This window comes from Alexandromys fortis, unplaced genomic scaffold (assembly GCF_014885135.2).
Source record: "Alexandromys fortis isolate MF-2015 unplaced genomic scaffold, M_Fortis_MF-2015_v1.1 scaffold_9, whole genome shotgun sequence".
Taxonomy (NCBI): Eukaryota; Metazoa; Chordata; class Mammalia; order Rodentia; family Cricetidae; genus Alexandromys; species Alexandromys fortis.
In genome coordinates, this window is record NW_026067892.1 from 19,089,307 (window position 1) to 19,115,800 (window position 26,494).

General features: G+C 50.4%; 1 protein-coding gene across 2 annotated transcripts in view; it reads right to left on the reverse strand.

Moving 5' to 3' along the window:
• The window catches only part of Lrrc20 (leucine rich repeat containing 20), a 97,122-nt gene that overhangs the window by 14,824 nt on the left and 55,804 nt on the right, over nucleotides 1–26,494 (reverse strand). For both annotated transcript variants that reach the window (XM_050140837.1, XM_050140845.1), the window contains exon 4: nucleotides 15,892–16,059. In XM_050140837.1, the coding sequence (XP_049996794.1) occupies nucleotides 15,892–16,059 (168 nt within the window). The remainder of the gene's footprint in view (nucleotides 1–15,891; nucleotides 16,060–26,494) is intronic.

Here is a 26,494-nt window from a genome sequence, read left to right on the forward strand (position 1 = left end):
CAGGGCTGACCCCGAATTCCTAATCCTCTAGCCATCACCTTCCAAGTGCTGGGATCACAGGCACAAATTGTACCCTGCTCCCTTTTACTTTAAAAATTTATCTTAATTTTATGCGTAGATGCTTTGTGCCGATCTGTGTACCAGGTGTGCACCAGGTGCCTGCAGAGGTCAGAGATATCCTGGAATTGGAGTTGCAGATGGTTGTTAGCTACTATATGGGTGCTGGGAACTAAACCTGGGTCCTCTACAAGGGCAGCCAATGCTTTTAACTGTTGAGCCATTTCTGCAGCTCTAGTGTAGGGATGCACAAACCCTTTGTTCTTGCTTCTGCTAGACGTCCAACTTCTATTCCACATCTTGGCACCTAAGATGCTATGCATTTAGCTATGGGTTTAGTGAGGCATTCTTGGGCAGCTCTGTTCCCTTCAGCTAAACCTGTAGGATGTATGATATAAAGTTCCAGAATCCTCTCGTGAAACCAAAGCAAATTGTCTTTAAGTATCCAGGTGCGATGGCGTACACTGATAATTTCAGCATTTGAGAGGCTCCGGCAGGGTTAGGGATGCAGCTGACAAACGCTCACCTGGCTCGCAGGACACCCTAAGGTCTACCCCCAACATTGCATAACTAGCTCAGGTGTAGTGGTATGCACCTGTAACTTTAGCATTTTGGAGGTGGAAGCAGGAGAATCAGAAGTTTAAGGTACCTTTGGTCAGGCCACCCTAGGCTACACGGGACCCTTTCCAGCAAGAAAAAAGGGAAGGTCTACAGCAGGAGGAGGATCAGGACTTTGAGGTCAGTCTGGGATACATACCAAGCAAAAACCTGAGAGACTCTCTTAAATTTCTCATGGTCCACCAGTGCACGGAAGGGGACTGTCCACAAGCTTCTTTTGCAAAGCCCCGTGTCCTAGGTGGGGACTGGAATCAAAGACTTAACAAACCTTGCAGAGAAAGACCCAGATCAGGACAAACGCTCTGCTGGCTCTGCTGCCCTCCCCGATGCTCCTCAAAGTGTTGAGGACATCCCTACGCTCTGGCTATCGATTGAAGGTTTGGGTAATTAATCAGGGCAGCACCCAAGTGGGCAGAATTTACACACATCATTGCCTGAAGTCAGCCTGACTTCGTCTTGTGGTTCATTAGCGCTATCGACTGATAGTTGTTTGATGCAGTGGGACCAGCTGAGAGGCAAAATGGTAAACACCATCCCCTGAGCAATGTGCATCTCTGTGACCTCTCCCCCATGGCCTGAAAGGATGCTAGGAGGAAGAGAAGGCTGGGCCCAGAGAAGTGGAGAGGGGTGGGGAGTTCCCAGAAGAGTTAATTAGAGACTTAGTGCATCCAGAAAGACTTTAGATTCCTGGGAATCCAGGCTGGCCAGAAGCGGGGGCCTCGCTTCACATCTGAGCATCATAGCAGCTCTTGATGCCTAGAAACCAAACCAACTAAGATGAAGGATGTAGAGCCTAGCTTCACATCCCACGCAAAACGCCACAGACGAGCAGATGAACTCAGATGACCCCGCAGGGCCACGGAATGGTGTCTGGAACACGGCTGCATCTGGGCCACACTCGTGTTCCTCAGACTGCGCTAGTGGCTGGACGGAAGCCAGAGAACGGAGTAACTAAGCCTCTCCCACCTTACCAGTGCTCTGGGCAGGAAGCCAACTGGAATAAAATAGTCCCTGCCTTCTGGGATAAGCACAGAGCTGGCCTCAGTTAATCCCTCATATTGAGGGATTTGGGAGGCTATGTGTGACGTTCTAACCCTGCTACAGAAGAGACCAGGGCTTGAGACCCCACCTTCCAGTCAGCCTCACACAGGCGACATAGTGAATTTGGCCCGTAGAACATACCCAAGCTGGCCTTGGAAACACGATCCTCTTGCTTAAGCCTTGCTCAGGAGATTGCATACCACCAGACCTGTGGTGTGCATGTCTTCATGTATGTGTGTGCATGCACATGCATGGAGAAGCCAGAGATTAACATCACATGTCTTGCTCTGTGGCTCTCACCTCACGTTTAGAGACAGGGTCTCTCGCTGAACCTGAAAAGTCCCTCATTTAGCTAGGCAGGCTGGCCAGTGAGTCTTAGGGTGCCCGTCTCTGCTTCCTCAGACCATGTGACAGCTAATGTTGGCTGTCAACTTAACCCACCTGGAAAGAGGGCCATCTTTGTGGAGCATCTCCTTGAGTGATGGTTGATGAAGGAGGGTCCGGCCCACTGTGGGAGGCACCATTCCTAGGCAGGCGGGCCTGGACGGTTTGCTCCTTGGTTTCTGCTTCAGATTCCTCCTATGAACCCTGTCATGGCTTCCCTTCACGATGGAATGTAACTTGTAAGCTAAAATAAATCTTTTCCTCCCCAGATAGCTTCTGGTCATGGTGTTTATCACAGCAAGAGAAAGCAAACCAGGACAGCCGTGCGTGGCTCTTTAGATGGGTGCTGTGGATCTGAACTCAGGTTCCCATGCATGCAAGGGAACCACTTTCCTGACTGTGCCATTTCTCCAGTCCCTGTGTGTATTCTGAGGGGGTCTCAGGTAGCTCATGTTTGCCTCAGGCTTACCGAGTAGCTGAGAATGACCAGAAACTCCCTAAGGCTTCCGTTTCTCAAAGGTGGAGGTTGCAGGAATATGCCGCACGCCACTGCGCCTGGTTTTGAAATATCTCATCTACCCCAGAGTCTGTTGGGTGGGGTCACAGGGATATTAAGAGGACCATAAACTGTTTTCTAGGGAGGAGAGAGCCACTGAGAGGTGTGTGGTAGCCACGGGAAGGAGCCTGCAGTGTTTTAAGATTCCGTAACAAACCTAGAACGGCCTCCTACCCACACACATACACAACCTGTCAGAACTATCAGCTAGAAAGGAAGAAAAACAGAAAAGGCCCAGCTTTTCTCCTCCCCTCCTCACCAGAGGCTGGTGTGATAATCGGGCAATTGCGGAAGGCCACTAGTCACACTGCCTTTCCTTCAAGATTTCTTTGTACTCAGGTCTGCCATGCAATCAACTCTGATCACAACAGTTCTCCTTAGAAATAACAGCCGGCCTCTGGTGACAAGGGGATGATGATGAACCCAAATCGTAGGCTAGCAGCCATCTTCACTCCGATCTGGCCAGCCCCAACCCTCCAGGGCTCTGGTTCAGAAACTCTTAGGGAGGGCCTCAGAAAGAGCGACAATTTCTGCCTCTCTAGTGTCTGCCACTCCCTCCCTTGGCACCACTGGCCTCTAATTGGAGGCCTGGAACTGCATGATGGGGCTGTCGGAGCAAAATGCCTAGATTGGTGGGTGGGACACAGGCTGAGAGCAGTAACCAAGGCAGTGAGTTTGGGGGTTAGGGGGCAGCAGAGCACCATGCCTGGGGTTCCAGGAGGTGGTTCAGAGGAGGAAGACACATTTCACAGCACCCGACTCAGCTGTCCTCCAGCAGAATGGTAGCTCCCAGGACTGGGCTACTGTTCTTGTCCTGAACTACACATCTCCTCAGAGGTTTTGGGGAGAGCAGTTACAGCTTTTCCAGAGGCCAAAATGAAGTCTTGTCTAGATTTATGTGTGTTTCCAAGTAGAAAAGACCCTATGTCTGAGGCAGAAGGGTGCTTATTCACAGGAGATTCTGGTTTAGCTCAGCTCCAGTCTTGTGTGCACGCTGGAATCATCTGGAGCATTTTATCTATTTATTTTCTAATATATCTGTGTGTGTGTATGTGTGCGCGTGCGTGCGCGCACCAGCAAATGAGCTTCTGGGATTTTCCCGTCTCACACTTCCATCTCTCTGCAGATGTGCCGGGATTACAGATGTGCCGCACAACCACCTCTGGCTTTATGTGGGTCTGATGCTTGGGATTCAGGCTCTCACGCTTGCTTAGCACATGCTTTACCAACTGAGCCATCGCCTCCGCCTCATCTAGAGAGTTCTAAAAAACCATGAATCAGAATTCCACTAGCGGAGATTCTAATTTAATTGATGGAGGATATGGTCTGGACTTAGATTGCTTAAAAGCTCATCGGATGATGAGAATGTACGGCTGGTGTGAGCACCACCCCTTCTCTCTGTGACCATTTGTGAGAAGCTGCTAGAGATACGGGGCGCCTCTGTGCTGCGATGCTGCACTGCTGCCTCCCTGTGCGGGACTGAACACGCAGAAGCAGGCAGGGTGCGCCTTGGGAGAGAGCCCTTCATACGCTCCCCGCCCCATCGGAGTTTCCTTTCAACCACACAGGTCCGTATTGGACCACCACTTTCCCAGGACTCTCTGTTGCAGAGGTCGGTGGGAAACTCCCCTATTCCTGTGCAAAGTGCTGGCAGGAACAACACGATGGAGCTGGAGAGTCAGAACCCTTGCCCTGTCCAGATGGCGTGACCGTCTCTTTGTTCCACAAAGTTGGAGTGGGGATTAAATGAGAGCATCCTTGAAAGACTCAGAAAACATTTAAGTGGAGAATTGACAAATACACATGATGCCAGGAGCCCCACAGGAATGGGAAGATTTTGAGTCTCGGCTCAGTGTCTGGCATGAAGTTAACATACCCTGCCTAGAAGCCATGTCTGTGACACCAACAAGCTGCTTCTGCCCTGGGTAGACATCCTTGCAAGGCTGGCCTTAACGCCCCAGACCATCACACAGCCCTCCAGCACTCTAGGTAGAGCCAAAGGTAGTAGGCTAGAGTTGGGAGACTGGTGGGTAAGTGGAGCATAAGGAACTTACTATATAACCAAAGATAACCTGGAATTCCTGATCCCCCTGCCTCTGCTTTCCAAGTGCTGCGACTACAGGTGGATGTCATAACCTAGTTTCTGGGGCGCTGGGAATCAAACCTAGGGATCCGTACAAGCTAGGCAAACACTCTATCAATTGAGCTACACTCCTACCTCCTAGCTTGTGCAAGCCTTCATTCCAATTTAAACAAGTGTTGAAGAACCTCAAAGACGAGTCAGTGTGCCCCTAGAGAAGAGCCAACAGTACCCTGGCTAATTGGAGGGAGCTGTCCATCAAGGCTTCGCCACGCGGTAGCCAGACAGACAAGGCCATTTGGGCAGAGACTAAGCATATGAAAGGTATTTTGCCTAGACATGGCCCTGCTAGTCCCTTGTGGTTGGACCTGTGCAGGGTCAGGACCGCAAATAAGATCTCTCTGCCTGGGCCCGAGAACCAGGACTTCTTTATACTAACTGCTGTTGAAACCCGTTTGTGGATTCCACAGCTGTGGCCAGCAGATACCCTCCACCCCCGTACTGTCTGTCCAGTGAGCTCTCTGCTGGCACAATCCGTGCCTGTACCAACCGTTTGATGTCCACAGAAGCAATGCACAGCTTTGCAGATGCCAGGTGAAAGAGGGGAGTGTGCCTGCTGTGCACACAGGCACCCACCGCCTGAGAGGACGTGCCATCCTTCCCAGGTACTGGGATGCTTCTGCGCAGCCACCAGGCAGCGAGGAGTCTAGAAAATCAGGGAAAACTCCAAACCCAGGCCCAGGAAGACAGTTCCATTCCTCCGAGGCAGGCTAGAAGATGCAGGGGCAAGATGGAAGGGCCAGCGTTTGCTTTTGCCCTTTCAGGCATGCCAGACCAAGGGGTCTCTGCCTGGCCAAATCTTTGCCAGGATTGGAAGCTGGGTACCATGACCACGCCCCCTTCAGCAATGCTAAGATGCCATCTCCAATCCCCACTTTGTTTTTCAATTGTATGTGTGTCTGGGTACACCCGTGTACATCTGGAGGCCAGAGGACAATCTCTGGGGGGCATTCTTTAGGTGCTATCTACCTTAGTACTGGCTCATCAAATATGCCAGGTGCTGGGGACTATTAGTTGAAGATGTGTTACATTTGTTTATGCTGTGGAATATTTGTTTAGTGATGCAAACATGTGTTGCATTCTTTTATAATATTGCATTTGTTTAACTCTGTAAAGCTGTGTTACTCTGTCTGTCTAAAACACCTGATTAGTCTAATAAAGAGCTGAGCGGCCAATAGCTAGGGGAGAGAGGGATAGGCAGGACTGCTAGGCAGACAGAATAAACAGGAGAGAGGGAGGGAGACATCAGGGGTCAGCCATCCAGCTACACAGTCGGCTACAGAGTAAGAAGGAAATAAAGACATAATAGAATAAAGAAAAGTAAGAAGCCCAGAGGCAAAATGTAGTTAGAGAGAAATGAGATCACTGAAGTTAGAAAAACTGGCTGGAAACAAGTCAAGCTAAGGCTGCGCATTCGTAAGAATAAGTCTCTGTGTATTTATTTGAGAGCTGGGTAGCAGCAGGCCCCCAAAGAGTATCAACAACAACCAAACCAACTATATCCATGCTGGCTGGTGCCAGGAACTAGCCTGTCTCCACCTCCCCAATGCTGGGATTACATGCATATCAATCAACATGCCCAACTTGATTTTGTGTGTGTGTGTGTATAAATGTAGGTGTTTGTGCATGCACATACATGCGTGTGGAGGTCAGAGGATAACATACAGCAGTTGGTTCTCTCCTTCTGCCATATTGATGGAAATGATCTCATGATCTCACTCAGGTCACCAGGCCTAGCATAATCATAGTTGGGTCACTGGCCTAGCATCCAGTAACTTTGCCCCAGGAGCCACTTCACCTGCCCATGCCCAGCTTCCCTTTGTTTCTGTGAGTTCTGGGGATTGAACTCAGGTCCTCTTGCTTGCAGGGGAAGCACTTCACTGAGCTGTCTCCCTGGCTTTCGATCCCTTCTGTACGTGTGGTGAGGCAAGAAGACATGACCCTCATGCCAAGAGACTGTAGGTTGCCGACAGCTGACTGCCATCTGTCCTGGCTCTCATCTTTAGCTAGAGCAAGGTCACTGGGTGACCTTGGACAACTCACTGGGTTTTGGCCTCACTCCAACAGTCCATAAGTGGTGGTTTAAATAATGAGCCCGGCAGGCTCATATGTTGAATGTTTGATCATCACTTAGTGAACCTTTGGGAAGGATTAGGAGGTGTGGCCTTGTTGGAGGAGGTGTGGCCTTGTTGGAGGAGGTGTGGCCTTGTTGGAGGAGGTGTGGCCTTGTTGGAGGAGGTGTGGCCTTGTTGGAGGAGGCGTGTCAGTAGGGGTGGGTTTTGGGGCTTCCAAGCCCACATTACTCTAGTTTGCTCTTCTTCTCTATCTCACGCTGTGCGGCTCAGGATGGAAAGCTCTCAGGTACTGCTCCAGCACCGTGTCTGCCTGCCTGCCTGCTGCCATGCTCCCTGCCACGATGATCATGAACTGTCACCCTCTGGAACGCTAAGCCCCAGGAAATGTTTTATACGTTTGCCTCGATCGTGGTGTCTCTACAGCAATAGCAAAGTAATTAAGATATCATGGTTCCGTCCTACAAGCCCTTGTTTGACCTTGCATTCCCTTACAGGCCACGGCCTCCACTTTGGAACAGACAGCTAGCTTCCTGCCTGTCAGCAAGACACAATGAACTCATTTAATCTATTGTTCTAGTCACCGGAGGAAATGGTGACATGACACCCACTCATCGAACAAACCTGGAAGAAGAGAAAAAAAAAAACCTACATTTCCTTGAACACTGGCAGTTAGGTTTGGCAATCAATACTGCAGCAATTAGCAGGGTGCCGGGTTCTGTCTTGGATGCCAGAGCCCTGCCCGGTGCAAATGTCACCCACTGACCTCACAAGGCCTTGCAGAAGGGCTTAGGTTCAACCAGTTGTCCTACAGCCTCTTCTTCTCCATCTTCATACATGTTCTTTCCTTCCTCCAGGGATTGAATCCGAGGGGCTCAGACAGGCTAGGCAAGGGTTCTACCACTAGATAGAGATGATGTCACACCCAGCAGTTCTCGCCTTCCTGATGATGGGAGGCACCATGATACCTGAAGCACCTCTCCTCACCCACCAGTGCTGACCTAAGGGTGGCCGATGGAGGTCCAGTCTACAGCTGCTACTACAGCCTAAGATACTTCTGCAAACGTCCAAGCTCCCAGAGACCCCCTTGACTTGAAGTGCCCTTGGTGGTTTCTGTTTGTGTACTTCCCAAACAGGTGTCTGCGAGGACAGACGGGACATGCGGTGGGAAGGAAGTTTATAACCAGGAGCTATGATGTGCCAGCCAGGGCTGAAAGGGCCCCTGCGAATATACAATTACATAGGAGGCAAGCTACTGAAAGTCCATGGAGGAACTTTCCACTTTAGAAAATGCTATGGCTAGATGTGACAATGCATGGCTATAATTCCAGCCCCAGGATTATACAGGGAAGGCTATGCAAGGATCAAAATTGAAGAATTTGTCTCAAAAAGTAAATCAAATAAAAGGCTCTATGTACACATATGTCCTTGTTTTTTTTAATTTTTTTTTTGGCTTTTGAGACAGGGTTTTCCTGTGTAACAGTCTTAGCTATCCTGGAATTAGCTCTTGTAGACTAGGTTGGCCTCGAACACACAAAGATCCACCTGCCTCTGCCTCCTGAGTGCTAGGATTAAGGGCGTGCACCACCACTGCCCAGCTTTTTAATTTTTTTTAAAGATTTATTTTTAATGTGCTTGAGTATTATGCCTGCATTTGTATGTGTACCATATCCATGCCCAGTGCCTATGGAGGTCAGAAGAAGGTGCTAGATCTCTTGGAACTGGAGTTACAGATGGCTGTGAGCCACCATGTGGGGGCAAGGAATTGAACCTGGTGTTCAAGCAACAAGTACTCTCCATGATTGAGCCAACTCTCCAGCTCCTTATTTGTCTTAAAACATTTTTGTTTATCTTATGTGCATGTATACACCCACATGTTTGTGCACACTATGGCGTGCATGCAAACGTCAGAGGACACCCTGAGGGACCTGCTTCTCTCCGTCCACGGTGTGAGCCCTAGGGATCAAATTCCAGTCCTGAGGCCCAGGTGCCGAGAGCCTCTGTCTGCTGAGCCATCTTGCTGGCCCAATGTCCACCATTTTCTAAAGAGGGCTGTGAGGATAAGGACCCCCTTCTTATCTTCAGATGAGAAACCGGAGTCTCTGCCTTTAGTCCAGTGACTTCACAGAGTAAATGGCAAAAGCGGGAGTCAAACACAGACCTTCAGGTCTCCATCCATCTTCTTTCCTGCCATCACTAAGTGACAGGCAGGGAGCTGTGGGCCAGTTGATTACAAAGAGCTGTGGACACTTTTCTTTCAAGCATGGGAACCTCAGTTCAGCCCCTAGGGCTGGCCTAGGCATACCTGTTTTTACTATTATTTTTTTAACATTGATTTTATTTCATGTGTCTGGGTATGTTGCCTGCACACTTGTCTGTGCGACACGTGCATGCAGTGCCTGTGGAGGTCAGAAGGCGGCATCAGCTGCCATGGAACTGGACTTCGGTTTGTGAGCTGTCATGTGGGTGCTGAGAATCAAACCTGGGTCCTCTGGGGGAACAGCTAGTGCTCCTGACCACTGAGCATTCTCCCTAGGGCAACCCCTCCACATGCTTGTAATCCCAGTGGTGGGGAGGCAGAGACAGCCAGTCTAGCCTACTTCCAGAGTACTGAGAGACCCTGCTTCAAATACACACGGAGGTGCGAGGGTTGGGGAATGGCGAGATGACTCAGCGGATGTCTTAGTTTGGGTTTCTATTGCTGTCATGAAACACCAAGGCCAAATCAACCTTGGAGGAAAGGGTTTCTTTGCCTTACACTTCCACATCGTTGTTCATCACCAAAGGAAGTCAGGATGGGAACTCAAACAGGATAGGAACCTGGAGGCAGAAGCTGATGCAGAGGCCTTGGAGGGGTGCTGCTTACTGGCTTGCTCCTCATGGCTTGCTCATTCTGCTTTCTTATAGAACCCAGGACCACCTGCCCAGGGGTAGACACGCTCACAGTGGCCTGGGTCCTCCTATATAAATCACTAATTAAGAAAATGCCTACCAAGCTTGCCTACAGCCAGATCATACGAAGGCGTTTTCTTAGTTAAGGTTTCCTCCTCTCAGGTGACTCTAGCTTGTGTTGAGTTGACGACATAAAAGCTGGCTGACACTGCAGGTGAAGGTACTTGCAGTTCTGAGGGACTGAATTTTGAATGCAGGCCTCATGCACCAGGCAAACCGTAGGCCACTAAGCTCTCGTCCCAGCTCCTGCTTTTAAATTCCTTCTTTTTGGTGAGGGAATGGAGATGGGGTCTGCTGTAGTTCAAGCTGGCCAGGAATTCATCACGTAGCTGTGACTGACCTTGAACTACCTCCCAAGTGCTGGAATTACAGGCAGCCATCAAGCCTGGCTATTTACTAAGTCTTCAACAAGAATGGATTTTCCTATGCGCCTTTGCTCTCTGGAGCAGTGTGGGTGCAAAACAACACCAGAATTGAGGGTCGCGGAAAGCCAAATTCTAAACTGAAGTGGGAGCCTCCTGCTTAGCAAAATGAAGTCGTTGAAACGTGTGATTTCCTCCTCACCCCCACACACTCCAGCTCTGAATTGGCAGGCAGCAGCGAGTGCTCACCAAGTGAATGTAATGATCTATGCTCCTCTGATCCGCCACGGACGTGCGGCTTCCTGAGGTGGGAAGGCTGACTCATGGGAGTGGCACCCTGGCATGAACCCACGTCCCTGCTCACAGTCAGACTGAGCGTGTCACCTCCTCAGAATCCCTCTCTGGAGCATTCTGGGAATCCTGTCCCTAAAAGTACAAGGACAGCCATCTGTTCTACAGAGTCCCCTGCACTCTGGGCCCCCACATATCCGCCCCTCCCCTGGTGGCTATATTCTTCCCAGCAGTGTAGCTGGTATTTGCCTGCAAGCTGCGAGGTCAGGAAGAGAAGCCCCTGCCTCTCCAGAAATTGTGTTCCCCTCCCCGAAGCAGTTTTGTTCATAAACACTTAAGAAGCCTCCGCAGACAGTCCGTCCTCCCTATACGTTTATTCTCCACTGAACAATCCAACCAGCCACAGCCCCAAATCAGGGGACCATGTTTGTACCGCGCACATGCAGACTTTTCTTGTTGCTACTCCCTATCCAATGTGGTGCAGCAGCCATGCACTTGGCATTCACTCTCACTCACATGTTACACTGGGAGCCGACTGAGTACACGAGAGGCCATGTGTAAGCAGTGCAAGGGACCTGAATCCTCTCTGCAGGGATGGTAACCTCAAGAGTCCTGGCACCTGCCCCCCTATGGAATCCCACTGGTGACTGGCACTTTCTGGTTTGGAAAACAGAGGGGCCATCTTAAACCTCATAGATTTTTAGGTGACTTGTTTGGACAAACACTCTTTGCTTGTTTGTTTTGAGACAGGGTTTTTCTGTGTAACACCCCTGACTGTCCTGGGCCTCACTTTGTAGACCAGGTTGGCCTCAAACCGCTTCTGTCTCTCAAGTGCTGGGATTAAAAGTGTGTGCCACCACGGCTGGTATTGAACAAACACTCTTAAGCCACCAATGCCCATCCCCCCCCACAACAAACAACCATGCTCCCCCAAATCCAGAGCCTTCCCATCTGTATGGGAAGCACCAGGGGCCAGGGAAGGGAGGGAGGGAGGGAGGCCCCTTCACCTGCTCCGCTTCCAGTCCATCTGATCCAGGTGTTTAGACTCTGGGGAATCTGACCACTGAAGAGAGCGGACTAAGACACAAAAGATCTTCTAGACTAAGACCACAGACCAGAGAGGAGTTACAGGATAATAGGTGCCAAGGTTGTACGATACAGCAGGAAATATGGGCTGGAGTGAGGGAACTGGTGGCCAACCTGGCTGAGAACAGAGGTTCTGTTCCCTGTAAAACTACTTTCTGAAGTGTCTTTGGGTAGGTCATTATTATTACTATTATTATTTAATATTTGATTTAATAGTATTGTGTGTATCTATGCCAAGAAGCCAAAGGAAACCTTTTTGTCATTGTTTGTTTTCAGATAGCCCTGGCTGTCCTGGAACTTACTATGTAGACCAGGCTGGCTTTGAACCTGCCTGCCTCTGTCTCCCCCAAATGCTGAGACTAAATGCGCCTGCCACTATGCGCGGCTTCAAGGAAGATCCGGTCAAGTTGGTATTCTCCTTCTACTTCTATGTGGGTTCCCTATATTAAACGCAGGTGGCCAGGTTCTCACCGGCTTGGGTAGCAAGCACAATACGTCTTGACAGCCCTGGTGGTTTTTATTATGACCATGGTAAGAAACACAATTCTTCACCACGACCCCAAACAGACACCTGAGTGTACACACAGTAAAACGGAAATTAAAAGTCACAAAGTAACAACGTACCATGCTTCATGCGATGTACCCTGATATTTTCTACTCTATTAAAAAATTGCTGGTCTCAACCCACTAATTTGCCATTACAGCTCCCCAGTGGATCACTGCCTACAACTGAAATAATCAGGCTGACTTGGTCTTAGGGATGTTAGAGGCACTGTGAGGCTTCCAAATCCCTGCTCTGATTCTGGTTGTGCTTTCTAGCCAGTAAGCTGCAGGTGCCACATGCAGTGCCCACAGGGTAGCAGGGCAGGCGGCTACAGCAGAGGGGACAGCACAGAGCAAGCAGGGTCACAGACCAGAGGCTGTCTGCGCAGCCAGTGCCTCGTAGCTGTGACACCTGAGGACATTCAGGTATCAGAAAACAACAAGGACAGATGGCACCCCATCCTGGGCCTCGGGAAAGCAAGGAGAAGTGTCCTCCCGCATGGCATGCTCTGCAGAGGGTCCTGGACATCTTCCCGACATGAAATGGACCCCCGACTCTTCCTTTCACCCCCAGAACAGCCCTAAGTGAGGAGTAGAACTGGAAGGCAGCACTAGCTGCAAGAACGGGGTGGCTGGGATGACCATGGATACTACAAGTATCAGTCTTCTAGGGCCCAGATAGGAGGCTTGGTGAGAGGAAGCCCTTCTAGGTGGGGATGTGCGGGGGGGGGGGGACCCTTCAAACACTTACAGCTGGTTCAAAGCTCACACTGCTTGCTGAGTAGAAGCTTTCCAGTAACTCAGAAATCTCAAAGCTATTTCTGGGGTGGACAAGATGGCTTAGGGGGTGAAGGTGCTGGGCTTGCCTCCAAATCTAACAACCGGAGTTTGATCTCCAGGACCCACAGGGTGGAAGAGAGAATCTCTTTCTTTCTTTCTTTTTGGAGACAGGTTTTCTCTATATACAGTCCCAGCTGTCCTGGAACTCACTATGTAAACCAGGCTGGTCTCGAATACAGAGATCTGCTTGTCTCTACTTCCCAAATGCTGGGATTAAAGATGTGCCAAGAACCAACTTCTAAGTTGTTCCCTGACCTCTTCGTATGCACCTGGGCTCACGCCCCAACCCCCATAAAATAAGTAAATAAATGTAATAAAAATCCCATGGCAAAAGTTTTTTTTTTAAAAAGATATTTTTCATAAAAAAATTTGGCTTTATTTTTCCAGCACCGTTTTAAAGTTCTAAGAGGAAATAAATCACTTTGAAGACATCCCAAGCTCTGCCATTCCAGTCCTGTGGGAGACGAGCTATAGCTGGCAAACGGTACAAAGCTCTACCTACTGAAGGATGTGCGTGTTCACTGGTGACAGCCCCCCACTCCTACCCTGGGGCTTGTCTTACTCCAAAAGGGCTACGAAGGATGTGGGATGGCCTTCTCACTGATTTGGAAGCAGAGCAGCCACTGGGAAACCAGAATGAACCAGGGAGAGGGAGAATTGGCAACTCAGCAGGGTATGATGGCTGCCTCGGCCCATCCCCTCTCTCTGCCTGCGAATACTGAGAACAAGTCTCCTGCAGTCTTGTGGCTACTGAGGTTAACTGGGCACCTCTAGAGCAGCTGCTGCTTGGGGACAACCAGGGGGTCTTTGCGGGAGAGAAACAGCTCCCTCCCCACCCTGGCATCTCTGTATCCCCCCCAGCACTAGCCTCTGACTACGGCTTAAACTACTTCCTGGTACAGCCTAGGCACTGAGGTCCCTTTTACCAGCCCACGTGTACAATATGAACTTGGCCACAAAGGCAAGGTGGACCTCTTAGAGCCTCAGTTTCTCTGTGTGTCGAGTGAGGATGTGCGTCATGGACTTGGTGAGCTTTAAGCACACGTGACAAGTTATTACTGTCACTCACAGGAAGGCAGAGATGTAGAGAGCTCACAATGAGTCAAGGTTGCCTGTCCTTGCTGTGGCACTGCTCTGCTGAGGGACACTGTCAACCCTGGGGGAGAGGAGAAATCAAAGTGCCTGGACCCCTGGTTTTGTCTCACTTAGTGACAGTCACATTACTGGCTGCAGCCAGTATAGATATTTAGTCTGCTCCCAGGCTTTGAAGTAAAGCTCTTTTTTCTTGTCTTTGACCACCTTCTGGGGTGGCCAGAGATGACCCGAGAATCAGGTGGCCACTGACCACATATCAGAGAGCTGCCCAGAACTTTGTCCGGGGCCCCCTGCTCAGCTCTGTATTTGGCACTGACTACAGGAGCCCTTGCCCGATGGCTGGCTGACCTGGATCCACTGCAGGAAGAAGTGGAGGCAGAGGAAGTGAGGAGCAAGCAGAAGGCAGCGCCAGGAATCTGAGACAGAGCTCAGCACAGCTTGGGTGACTCGGGTGGTACAGAAGGGGACCTGGCAGTGAGAGGGCACCCTGGGGATGCTCTTTTGCTTAGAGACAGTACAGAGGACCAAGTGACTAGTGAGTCAACTCAGGCCACACTGCTCAGGGACCCCAGGCCTTGGGAGTGCCCATGGCCAAAGGTTTCTCTGGTGCCAGCGGCGGGAATCCTCACCACAGAAACCGGGCTGAGGTTCATAATTTTTCTTGCGCAGTCTCTCCATGCAACCTAATGGTCTCCCGTAACACTTAGGAGCTCATTTGACTCAGTGGTCAAAGAACAGATTCAGGGGCCAGTGAGATGGCTCAGCTGGTGGAGGGACTTGCCAAGCCTGACGACCCGAGTTCAATCCCCAGTGTGCACAAGCTGGGAGAGAACTAGAGAACTGACTCCTTCAGGCTGCCCTCTGACCTCCTGTACAATCCACAGCCAGCATGCGTGCGTGTACACAAATGCAGACGCAATAAATAAATACATGTAATTTAAAATTAAAGAACAATGATAACTAAACAATAGACTGAGAACTGAGAAGGTGAGCTGGTTTCACCTCTTTGCAACCTGTCCATAGCATCCTGGATATTCAGGCACTGACTACCACACAAGGCAAGTATTGCGCGCAAGCCATTACCCTGCTGCAGCCCGAACCACTTCAAAGGCCATTGCCTTTAATCAAGAGGCAGAGAGGACCACAAAAACACTTGCAGGTAACGTGGCTGACGTTAGAACAGCCATAATGATAGAGGCACAGTGAGAGGGTGAGACGGGGCCAGTGGAGTTAAGAGCCAAGGAGCTGAGGACACAGAGAGAACAGTGCACATCTGCTCTCTCTGAGGACGTCAGGCTCCTAGCTGAAGAGGACACTCAGTTCTGTGAGGTCCTGGTATAACAGTGAGGTACTGCGCCGATGGGAAGGCAGGCACATTCTAAACCTTAGTAGAACCCAGTCTCTGGGGGCTGCCTTTTATAGGAGGTACTGGCCTGACGCTTCCTCATGGTGGGGGCCCTGAGTGACTGTTCTGAGCATGACCGGCTTGTGGCTCCTACTACTTTCTGGGAAGAGAGAAGATTCAAGGAGGGCTCAGTGTAACGGGGCTGATGGTAGAAAAGGACTGCAGTCAGCTGAGGGTGGCATATGAGGGTCTAGAGAGATGGGGCGTGAGGCCCACACTGCCCCAAGTAGTTCAGGACTGTGCTATGGGGAAAGCCCAGGCTGCTGACGGAAGTGTGTATCTGAGCTAGCACCTGGCAGGTGGCAGGGATGTGACACGGTGATCTTCCCAGGCTCACTGTCTGTTCAGGTGTCTTGGCCCTGCAAAGTCAAGCCTCCCTTATGCTCACAAAAAGTAAATCCCAGCGCTCTGCACTCTGCAAAGCCTCAAACAGCAGCAGCCACACTCACCCACGATCTCATTCTCCTCCAGGTTGATAGTCTCCAGTTCAGGCAAGGCGGTCAGCTGCTCTGGGAAGTCTTGAAACTGGTTCCGGGACAGGTCAATGGCCTTGAGGTGCTGGAGGCTGCTGACCTCGTTGGGGAGGCGATGGAGGTAGTTGCCTTCCAGGTGGAGCTCTGCCATAGGAGGGAAGAAGGAGAAATGGTGAGGGAAGGAGAACCTTCCAGAGGCCACCAGCGTTGCTGCCAGTGTTCAGGCCAGGAGGACAGTGAGAATGACATCACAGAAAGGCCCCAAGAGGTTGGCTCTAGGTCTGTTTGCCCCAACCTTTGCCCAGGGCCTTCTGTCCAGGACCTTCTGCCATTATTCTGGCAGAGGTATCCCCGCTTTGGCTCTGTTAGAGGCTCTCCTGACAGAAGCTGGGGCCCTAAGGTTCAGGTGTGATAGCTCCCTCAGACAGGCCTTGTGGGATGTGTCAGTACATGCACCCAAAGGATCACGACCTTTCTCCAAGGCCCTCTTTGCTCCAGGACTGTTGGGGTACCCAGTTCTGTCAGGTGTCCTTGTTTCTCACCCAGCCACTACCAACAAAATGTGGACAGGTTCCTCCCCTGGAGTGGTGACCATGAAGCTAACCAGCGGCTTCTGGAAAGAACGAACCCTCATGAGGAGGCCCAGACAGCACTGAGAGATGGACCACGGCAGAAGCTGAAAAGCTTCAAGAAAAAGGCTCCTGGGCCAGACATGGGGGTGCACATCTTTAATCTCAGCACTTGAGAGGCAGACGTAAGTGGATCTTTGTGAGTTCAAGGACAGCCAGAATTACATAGAGACCCCGTCTCAACAAGGAAGGAATGGAAGGAGGCTCCCTCTGCTGTGTTCGAGAATTTCCTTACTGCTACATGGCACAGGAGGTTTTTTCCCCCCAGCCTTTAGTTCTTTAACTCACAGAAGAAAGGACTCTGTCAAGACCCTGAGATGGTAGCAGTAACATTAGAGGAAAGGAAGGAAATAATGAGCAGAGACAATAGGAAGCAGCTTGATTCGAGGGAGGCAGTGATACCACTGATTTGGAGGGAGCCTTGCCAGATCTCCAGCTGGCTAACCTGAGAGGCTTCTATTTAACATACTGTTTTTATTGATTATTTGGAAATTTCACATGAGACATCACATCCACTGTCCAGTCCTCCCAGGTACACCTCCTGAGCCTTTTAATCTCCCTGAAACAAGAGGAGAAAGAGAGAAAAAAGTCCAATTTGTGTTGCCCGTATACTTACTGGAGCATGGTCAAACTCCTAGTGGCGAGCCCCTTAAAGAGAACCGGTTCCTTTCCCCACCCCCACCAGAAGCCATCAACTGTGAAGAGCTACAGTTCGGCACCCCATCACAATTTTTAAGAGTGATCTTCCATGGCTGCCTGCTTCTGCTGTTTCTTTTGGGAGGGGGGTATGCGGTGTGGGGGAGAGAGGCTGTCACGAAAAGAAGGGCTTCTATTTTGTGATGCTCGAATTAGCTATGTCCATTTCATATGTGCCTCTGCCTTCTATTCTTTTCAACAAAGAACAATGTAAGTATAAGGCAGACGGTGGCTGTGTGGCTAGAGTATAATTGTCGGAAATATAGCTACATAAAATATGAGGCGGTGCAGAAAGGAAGGAAAGAGGCGGTTCCTGTAGGGGCCCTCACATAGGAAGAGGCAAAAAAGAACCAGGAGGAAAAGGGTGGGAAGCACGGGGCTATGACAGGGGAATCGGTTGCCGGAGCTGGAGTGTGAGCCGCAACTTGGCCACCTCCAGCTGACATAGTCACTTTGCCTGTTTAGATCCCAGTTTCCTCACCCAAGACAGGCGCTGGTAGGCACCCGTCTCATGGGGATGTGAAGAACTATGTCAGGTCACATGGGAGAAAAGCACCAGGAGGCAGAGGGAGCTGTAGCTGTGTTTCTGGAGTAGGGATAGGCCACTCGGGGAGCAAGACCATCCGCATGTGACCATACACTAGCCTGCTTCTCTATGATACAAGTGCCCCAACTCTGTCTGACCCAAAGGAAATGGAGACCCTGAAATGTCACATCATGTCCCTCGGCTCTTCTACGCAGCACCAACTTTGTGGACATGTGACCAATGTTGTCCCACAGGGTCCCATTCCTTTGGAGTGGAGTGCCCATATGCCGTATTTTCTGTTTGTTTGGAGACACAATCTCATCATACAGCATCAGTCGATGTCAAACTCAAGGTCCTCCTGCCTCAGCCTCCCAGATTCTGGGATTACAGGTGTGTCTCACCACGGTTGGCTTGAAAGTCTCCATCATTTTACTCAACTGTTTTGTTCTGTTTTCTGAAACATTGTTTCTCTGTGAAACAGTCCTGGTTGCCCTGAAACTCTCTTTGTAGACCAGGCTGGCCTGGTACTCACAGAGATTCACCTGTCTCTGCCTCCCGAGTGCTCGGACTAAAGGTGTGCGCCACTACCGCCCAACTCAACTGTTTTATAAGCAGCTGAGTTGTGAAGTCTGAGTTTACGTGTGGGCCTGCCTCCATCTCAGGGCTATCTGCAGCCTCCCTTCCCTCTCCTCCAGACCTGTGTTAGGCCTTTGACTTATATAGCCCTCCACCTCTGGTAGGGAACACCAGACAGGCCTGTGTATTCTTTGTTGTCTCAGGCAGACACATGGTGGTTGTCCCTCATCCCACCCCTGCCCAGGGACCTTGGTGTGCAGCACTGTAGTGTTCCTGGCGTGGGTGGCCAGTTGGGGACTGCATATTGGCAAGACTGATACTCTAGGCTTTCTTTGCCCCAGGTACCAAGCAGGTCTTGATACCTAAGGTTAAAGAAGAGGAGCTGGAGTTGTCTGCCTGCTCAAGGTTGGGGGCTCTCAGTTAAGGGGACACCTGGCCAGTGTGAAGCGAGGTGGTCTAGCATCTGGCTGCCATCAGGCCTGAGCATGTACATACTGGCACCTGGCTTCGCGGGTGGGCCTGGGCAGGAAGCTGCTTCTTCTTCTTCTTTTTTTTCTTTCCCCATTTAACCTTTCTGAGCCTGGCTGAAGTCGGGTCTCTTTGACCCACTCAGAGCACCTCTGAAGCCAGAAGTAGAAACACAAGTTGTCTAATTCCAGGGTTTTGCCTGTGAGCTAACTGCCCTGTAATTGCACTTCAAACAGGTTTTGTGTGACAGAAAGAAGAATTGTATAACTCATCCTAAGTCTTTATTTTTCCTTGATGTTAAGTAGCAAAATGGAAAGCAGCATGGCAAGCTTTCTATTTGTTTTACAGCACGTCCCCCAGAACGAGAGTCTAGCACTCCATCCCTGAAGCCAGCCCAATCTCTTCCTCTGTGTTCCACATTCTCAGAGGGCTCCTGTGATGTGGACCTGGGTTGATGGCCTGTTCTGAGATCCCTACAGCCCTCCTTACGGCTTGGGCCTCTGTATGCACGCACGCGCGCGCGCGCGCGCACACACACACACACACACACACACCACACAACCATGCATGCAAACACCCACGCACGCCCCTAGCCACACTGTAAGTCCTCTGCTGTGTTATGCTAAGGCAGGAACTACATGTGGTTTTTTGTTTCTATGTCCAGCCTCCTTCAGGGCTGATGTGGTGGTCACTCAGTAAGTACCCAATGAATGATGGGAGGGGACGTCAGGTGGGGCCTCCCAGTGTCCTATCTTTGGCAACATCATGAACACAAAGTCCCACGAGCAAATCCAAGGCCTGTTCCGTGTAACCAACCAAAGGTTGATCCCTTTCGCAGCTAGGCTCGTGAAGAACCATGCCAGACGCACAAAACACCCCTATCTGATGGTGGTACAGAGCTGTCATTCAAATAACCAGGAGGCTCAGGCAGGAAAATTGTTGAGTTCAGTCATCTGGAATTCTGTGTCTCATAAGAGCCTTCAAAGCCTGTCTGTGGATAATGTTTATTAGTTACAGTGCTGGGGGCAATGCCAGATGTCTAGCTTGTGATGCCCTGGCCAAAGAGCATTTCCTCACGCTGAGCAGGTTACTGCCTTGGAGCCCTCATAGTTTGACTGATTCATTGATTCATTCCTTTCACTTTCCCTTCCTTTCCTCCTCCTTTCATTTCTTCTCTCTTTTTTTCTCCCTCCCTTCTTCTGTTTCTTTTGGGGTGATAGGATCTCCTGCAGCCAGGGTTAGCCTCAAATTCCTTAGGTAGCTGAGCTTGACCTTGATCCTCCTGACTCTCCTGCCTCGACCTCCCAAGTGTTAAGAATTACAGGTGTCCATCACCACACCTCATGCATATTTGCTGTCAGGGATCAAACTCAAGAGCTCTGTGCATGCTAGGCCAACATTTGACAACTGGAAAACCTCCCTAGCACCCCACACCCCACACGCGGAGGCAGGGTTTCACTCTGTAGTCCTGCCTGCCTGGAACTTACTGTGCAAACCAGGCTAGCCTCAGACTATGTGTGGTCCTCTGGACCTGGCTTCTTAAGCTGGGGTTGCGGGCAGTCCTAGGGTTCTGTTTCCTCAAATGTTCTCTCCTGGGTATGTGTAAGCCCCGCATGTGTCTTCACGCATCGCCTCACCTTAAGTGGGACGCCCCCTCCCCTTGGTCACTTTCCCTTCAGGACCGGCCCCTAAAGATCCCCCATTTCCTAAGCGTACTTGCTTGGCAGCACTCTGTCTCCAGCTGCGAGAACTCACAGCACTCTGCCTCCTGCTGCGAGGACGGAAGCTGCTGTAGGAAAGTGTCCCCAACAGTGCAGCCCAGAGTGAGCACATGATAACACCCAACCGGTCCAGCACAGCGAGTACCCCAGAATCCTGGGCAAGTAAACAAACGAGCAGGGGAATGGATTTTAGCGTCGCCCCTACAACCCTGCAAAGTTCCTGTTCCGAATACAGCGCAGTTCTTCCTTGAATTGATTTGTTCCTTTTATCAAGAAGAAAAAAAAAACCCTATTATTGCTTTCTATAAAAAGTACTGCTGTTCATGTCTCACTGAACGCTGCTGCCAGAGGAAGACACCAGGCCCCAGGCTGAAGACAGCGGAGAGGAAAGTGGAAAGGACAGAGGTGGCTGCCCTGGAACCTCTCGGGAGCAGGGGAGGGGGATTCTTTGTGGTGTGTTTTCCAAAGCTCCTACTTTGCAGAAACATGCTTCCCAGCTGAGTCTTCTCCCATTTGCCTGCAAAGCCTAACAGGCCACTGAGAAACTGTCCTGGAACTCGCTATGTAGATCAGGCCGGCCTGAAACTCACAGAGGCCCACCTACCTCTGCCTCCAGACTGTGGGGATTAAAGATGTATGCACCACACCCAGACTGACTTTGAATCCCTAGAGCCTACGTTTGTGAGCCCCACGGTGCACAGCCACTCACTGCACCATGGGAGGAAGCGCAGAGGGGCCTCTCTCCCCCCCTGGTGTGGGGCATAAACAGCCATAAAATCTGGCAGATAAAATCTGTGAGTGGAGGGGGGAGGAGCGAATCCTGGGGAAGATGAGGAGTTATATGGTGGTACAGGCATGCTTATGCTCCCAGTCACAGAATGAAAAGCAATCTTCTTACTGCTGGGGCCACTGACCACGGGAAGACAGCCAAGAGAGTCCTACCATCTCTCAAGTCATGCGGGAGCAGGTGTTTGCATAAAAACAGCTACGCTATCACCCACACACGGTATGTCCACGTGAGGGCTCTTAGACCCGCTGCTGCCCCAGTCCCTTACATGGTGGTTGGAGACACAGACACACACATACATAGTTCATCAGGGCAAGCGCTACACAGGCTGCAGAAGCTGGGGGAGACTCTTTCTCCACTTTGTTACTTCTAATTTCCCGACACGATCAAATTGTTATTAAAGGAAAAAAGGACTTTATCAAACCAATTCAGGCCTGAGTCTTATCACAGCCCCAGCATGGTTCAGGAATATAAGAAATGAGTCCCTGAAGGCAGATTACAAGAAAGCCTTCTGCGAGCTTGCCCCAGAGCCAGAATATGTATCCACATATCTCTGTGTGTATGTGTGTGTGTGGTGTGTGAGTACTATGCATGTATCTATTTTATGTGTCTAATTCTCTATGTATCTACATAGCTATGTTCCTGTATATCTGTGTCTATGTTGTTTCTATATCTGTATTTTGTACGTATATATGTTTGTATCCCTTTGTGTGTGTGCATATATATATATGTATATATATGTATATATATATGAACATATGTATCTATGTGTCCGTCCGTCTGTCCTTCCATCCCCTCTTGGCTCTGTATCCCATTTCTGAAAAGCACTAAGGACGCTCTTGGAAGGTCTCAGAGGCCTCATCCCATAGCCTCTCTGCGCCCCAGTGGCCACCGAGGTGTCACTCATGCTTGGCAGGGAACCTCACTTTCCTCACAACTCTACAGCTCTGCCATCCATCAGTGCAGTGCAGGGATGGCAGGCGTGGGGCTCTGCCTAGTGCCTGGGAGATAAAAATGAAGGCTGTAGCTGTGGATCTCATCATCCCTCACTTGCTCAGGAAGCATGTCAGGGTCATACTTGAGTCTGGTTCAAAGACAGTGATGACCAGAGACTGTCTTAACTGCTGCTCCGATCAGATCAAGAGACTGCCTGTATATGAAGCAGGTGTGAGGCCCTCTGCCAAGGCACCAAGACCCAAGACGGAGGCAGAGCCAAGGGCATCTGCCCATTCCTGGCTCCTAATTGACGTCAGCCATGCCCAGGGCTCAGCTCCACCGGCTCTCACACCTTAGCGAAGGTTCCTCTGAGCCCCACAGAAAAGAACTGAGGGCACCAGTCGGTGTCAGTGTCTACTGGCTTTCCCAAAGCCAAACACTGATCCTCGTTCTAACCTTCCTGTTGGAGCCAAACCACTGATCTGTCGTCCATTGTGGGGACTAGTGACCTACTGGCCAAGAAGTGCCTGTCACCTCTCAGCAAAGCAGCTCACCAGGACAGAGGTCAGCAGCCAAGGGAGCAGCAGACAGAGTGAGGGGCAGTTGGCTGTGTGGGAATACCAGCGCCCTGGAGAGCTACGCAGTTAGTGCTACTGTCTGGCAAAGGGGACAGTGGTGCCTAGTGACCCTTGAGCTGGGTTCGGAACCAGAGCGCTGCATCACGCATACTGTGTGCCTGGCACCGTGCTCAGCACAGGAACCATTTGATAATTAAGTGAATAAGGAAATGGAGGGACAAATAAAAAGTTGGGGGATGACTTGACCATGAACCCCATATTCCCAGGCCTGGCCCAGAATGACACCTGCAGCATGGGAGTGGGGTTCGTGTGGCATCCTTCCAGACCAAAGAGGGGTTTCCCTATGTGTCTTGGCTCAAAGGAATGGTAGGGACTAAAGCAAGGGGAACTAAGCTGTCCACTCCAGCCTCAGGGGCACTGGAATGTGAATTTCAAAGTAAAATAGAACACACATCCAATTAAGGTCAAAATTCAGATAACAATAAATGGTTTGTTTTGGTTTTATTTTCTCTTTTCTTTTTTTTTTTTTTGGTTTTATTTTCTCGAGACAGGGTTTCTCTGCATAACCACCCTAGCTGCCCTGGAACTTTCTCTGTAGACCAGGCTGGCTTCAAACTAAGAGATCTGCCCAACTCTGCCTCCCGAGTGCTGGGGGGTAAAGAAGGGCAGGGTGCCACCGCTGCCCAGCCAATAAATGATTTTTTAAAGTGTGCTTTTACACCATATGTCTCGCAGGGTGTGTTTACTCTCTGCTTCTCTGAAATTCATTTTAACAGGGTATCCTATACTTCATTTGTCAAATCTTGGAAACAGTACATAAGCTCAGGCCATTTGCAGACACACCCACCTGGTGCCTGGAATGGTCAATCTGGAATTCTCCATGCCCAAAGCCCTCAGTTCTCTGAATGACTACAGAACACCACCGAGCATCTCTGAAGAGTCTGCACTGTGTGCTAACTGCCTTCCCTGCATGGCCTCTGTGAACTCCTGGGACTGTCCCTCAAGCTCAACACCAGCATCACAAACAGAGTCTGCATGTAAGATGGGTGAGGCTTGGGTAGTTCAATGGCACAAGACAAATCATGTCGCTAGTATCTGACTAAACACCTGCATCTACGGCCTAGATCTTGACCATGGATCCAGGGAACCTAAGGACTCTGCCTGAAGGTGGGTCGGGTAAATCACCTCCATCTCAGGCTCCCCATCTCTGACAGCTAAGATCCAGTTCAGGTCCCATCGAAGTCTCTCCTGTGCAGGCTTATTTCTGTGACTATTATTTCTCGCTGCATTCTCCCTACAGACACAATAAGCCTCCCAATGTGACTATCACTCTATAGCAGAACCACAGCCCATCAAAACGTTCATGTGTCTACCCGGTGCACTGGCTGCTTCTCTGTCACTGTAGCAGAACAGCTGACAGTGTAAACTGAGGAAAGGCATACTGTGGCTCACAGTTTGAGGGAGCCTATCATGATAGCAGGGAAGATGTGGAGGGAGGAGGTGAGGTAAAGGGTCACACTGCTCACGGCCAGGAACCAGAAGGAAAGTAAAGATGGTCTCAGCCAACTTTCTCCTTTTTTTATTGCATCTGGAATCAGGGATGGTGCCGCCCACATTTGAGGTGGGTCTTCTTTCCTCAGTTAAGCCTCTGAAAACACCTTCGCAGACATGCCCAGAGGTATGTTTCCATGGTGATTTTGAATGCAGTCACGTTGATGGCTACTAAGCACCACACAATTCATCCCCAACCTCACAGGAGTGAATACCTGCTTGGCCTTGATTCAGATCGGGTTTGAGTGTATCCCCTCAATGTGCTTGTACTGGAAGCCTGACCCCTGGGGAAGGAGAGTGCGGGGAAACTTTAACATGAGGAGCCAGTGTACCGGGTGTGGCAGCACCAGCCTTTAATCCCAGCACTTCGGGAGGCAGATCTCTGTGAGCTTGAGTCTTGGTCTACACAGTGAGTTCCAGGACTGAAAGACAGTGTCTGTTTCAAAGGGGGGACAACACCAAGTGCAAGGTGTTTATCATGGAGGCACTGAGAATCAAGGGACTCATGCCTTTCTTGCAAGGTGGAATAGTTCTCAAGAGTATGAGTCATTTAAAATCAAAGCCACCCAATATCCGTGGCTGGTTCCCTTTGCCTCTTAGCCACATTGTGATGAAGCCTGGGATCCTAGCCAGGACACTTAAGAATCACACTGTTCAAGCCATGCAGCTGCCTGAATTGTGAGCCGAGCCTCTTTAGTTCCGATATTCTTCAGCTTAGGTGTTTTGTTAGGACAACACAGAACAGACTGGCATGGAGGAGAGAGGCTTAGAGAGGCCAACTGGGGCCAGCAAGGTTGCTGACGACTCCGCCTCATCTTCTGAACAGCCTGCTCTGGGCTCCGGTGCTTTTCTCTACTGTTCCTATGTCAGAGGAAATAGTCCTAGCCACTTGACCTTCCACACTGCCACAGCCAGGCCTGACTCTCTCTTCACCCTGGGGTCACAGCACCTGGGTCCTCTGCCCAGGGTCTTGTGGCTGAGGGGCTCAGGTCAGAAGGGCTGTCTGAGGGAGCCAGGGTTCAGAGTTGGACAATTTGGGAATCCAAAGATAAAAGGAGCTTTGGGAGAAGACCCTACTGCATCCCATTCTGGAGGTGTCCTAGCTGAGAGCAGCCCAAGCAGTGACATTTCTTTGTTTGATGACCCCCTTGAGCTGTGGTCTCCAGTCTTTGTCAGATGCAACCTTCCTTTCTCATCTCACCGCTTCCTAGTCCGCTGTACGGTGTACAGCCGTCAGGGTCTACTGGAATTAACCCCGTAGGAAATGAAAAACCAGTCGATTCTGTTAGGGGGACACGCGAGGCTGGCCAGTGACAATGCAGCTGCTCTGCAAAGGAATGTGCCAGCTCCATACTCCTGCAGACCAAGGCTCAGCCAACAAGAAGGCTTTGACTCCGCATCACTGAACAGCTGTGCCTGCCTACCCCATGGCAAGAGCCAGATGTCCAAAGGGCCATGTGTGGTGTTGGGTCGAGCACAGAAGGCTTCCCAAGGGTGTTAGTGGAAAAATAAACAAAAGCTAAGCTTCCAGAAAACATACATACCCTGAATTGTGGGGGACGGTAAGAGGGCCGGGGACTAAAAGGAAGTGCTGATCGTTCTGCCCCCATGAAAGACTAATAAGGCAGTTTTGTTATTGCTGTTCCTGTTTCACACAGCCGAGGCTAGCCTCAAACATCCTAGGCAGCAGAGGACGACTTGGAATTCTGGATCCTTGTGCCTCTGTTTCCCAAGTGCTACTATTACAGGCATGCACCGCCATGCCGGGTTTAGGCAGCGTTGGGGATCAAATCCAGGATTTTGTGCACACCACACAAACATTCTATCAACTGAACTACACCCCTAAGTGGACCAACATCAACCCCTGAGTCAAACAGAATCGTGATGTAAAACGGTACATGTATCCTTCTCTAGTGAACTAAATGAGCCCACCTTCTTGCTGTGTAACCTTGGCCAGGTTCCTTGCACTCCCTGAGAGAAGGGAAGAAGACAGAGCTAGCAACACAGTGAGAGGCAGACAAGGAGGCAGAAAAGGGAAAAGAAAAGGTTGAGAGGGCTTTAAAAATTTTAATAAATGCATACTTGGAAAGGGCTCACAATAATGCCTGCTC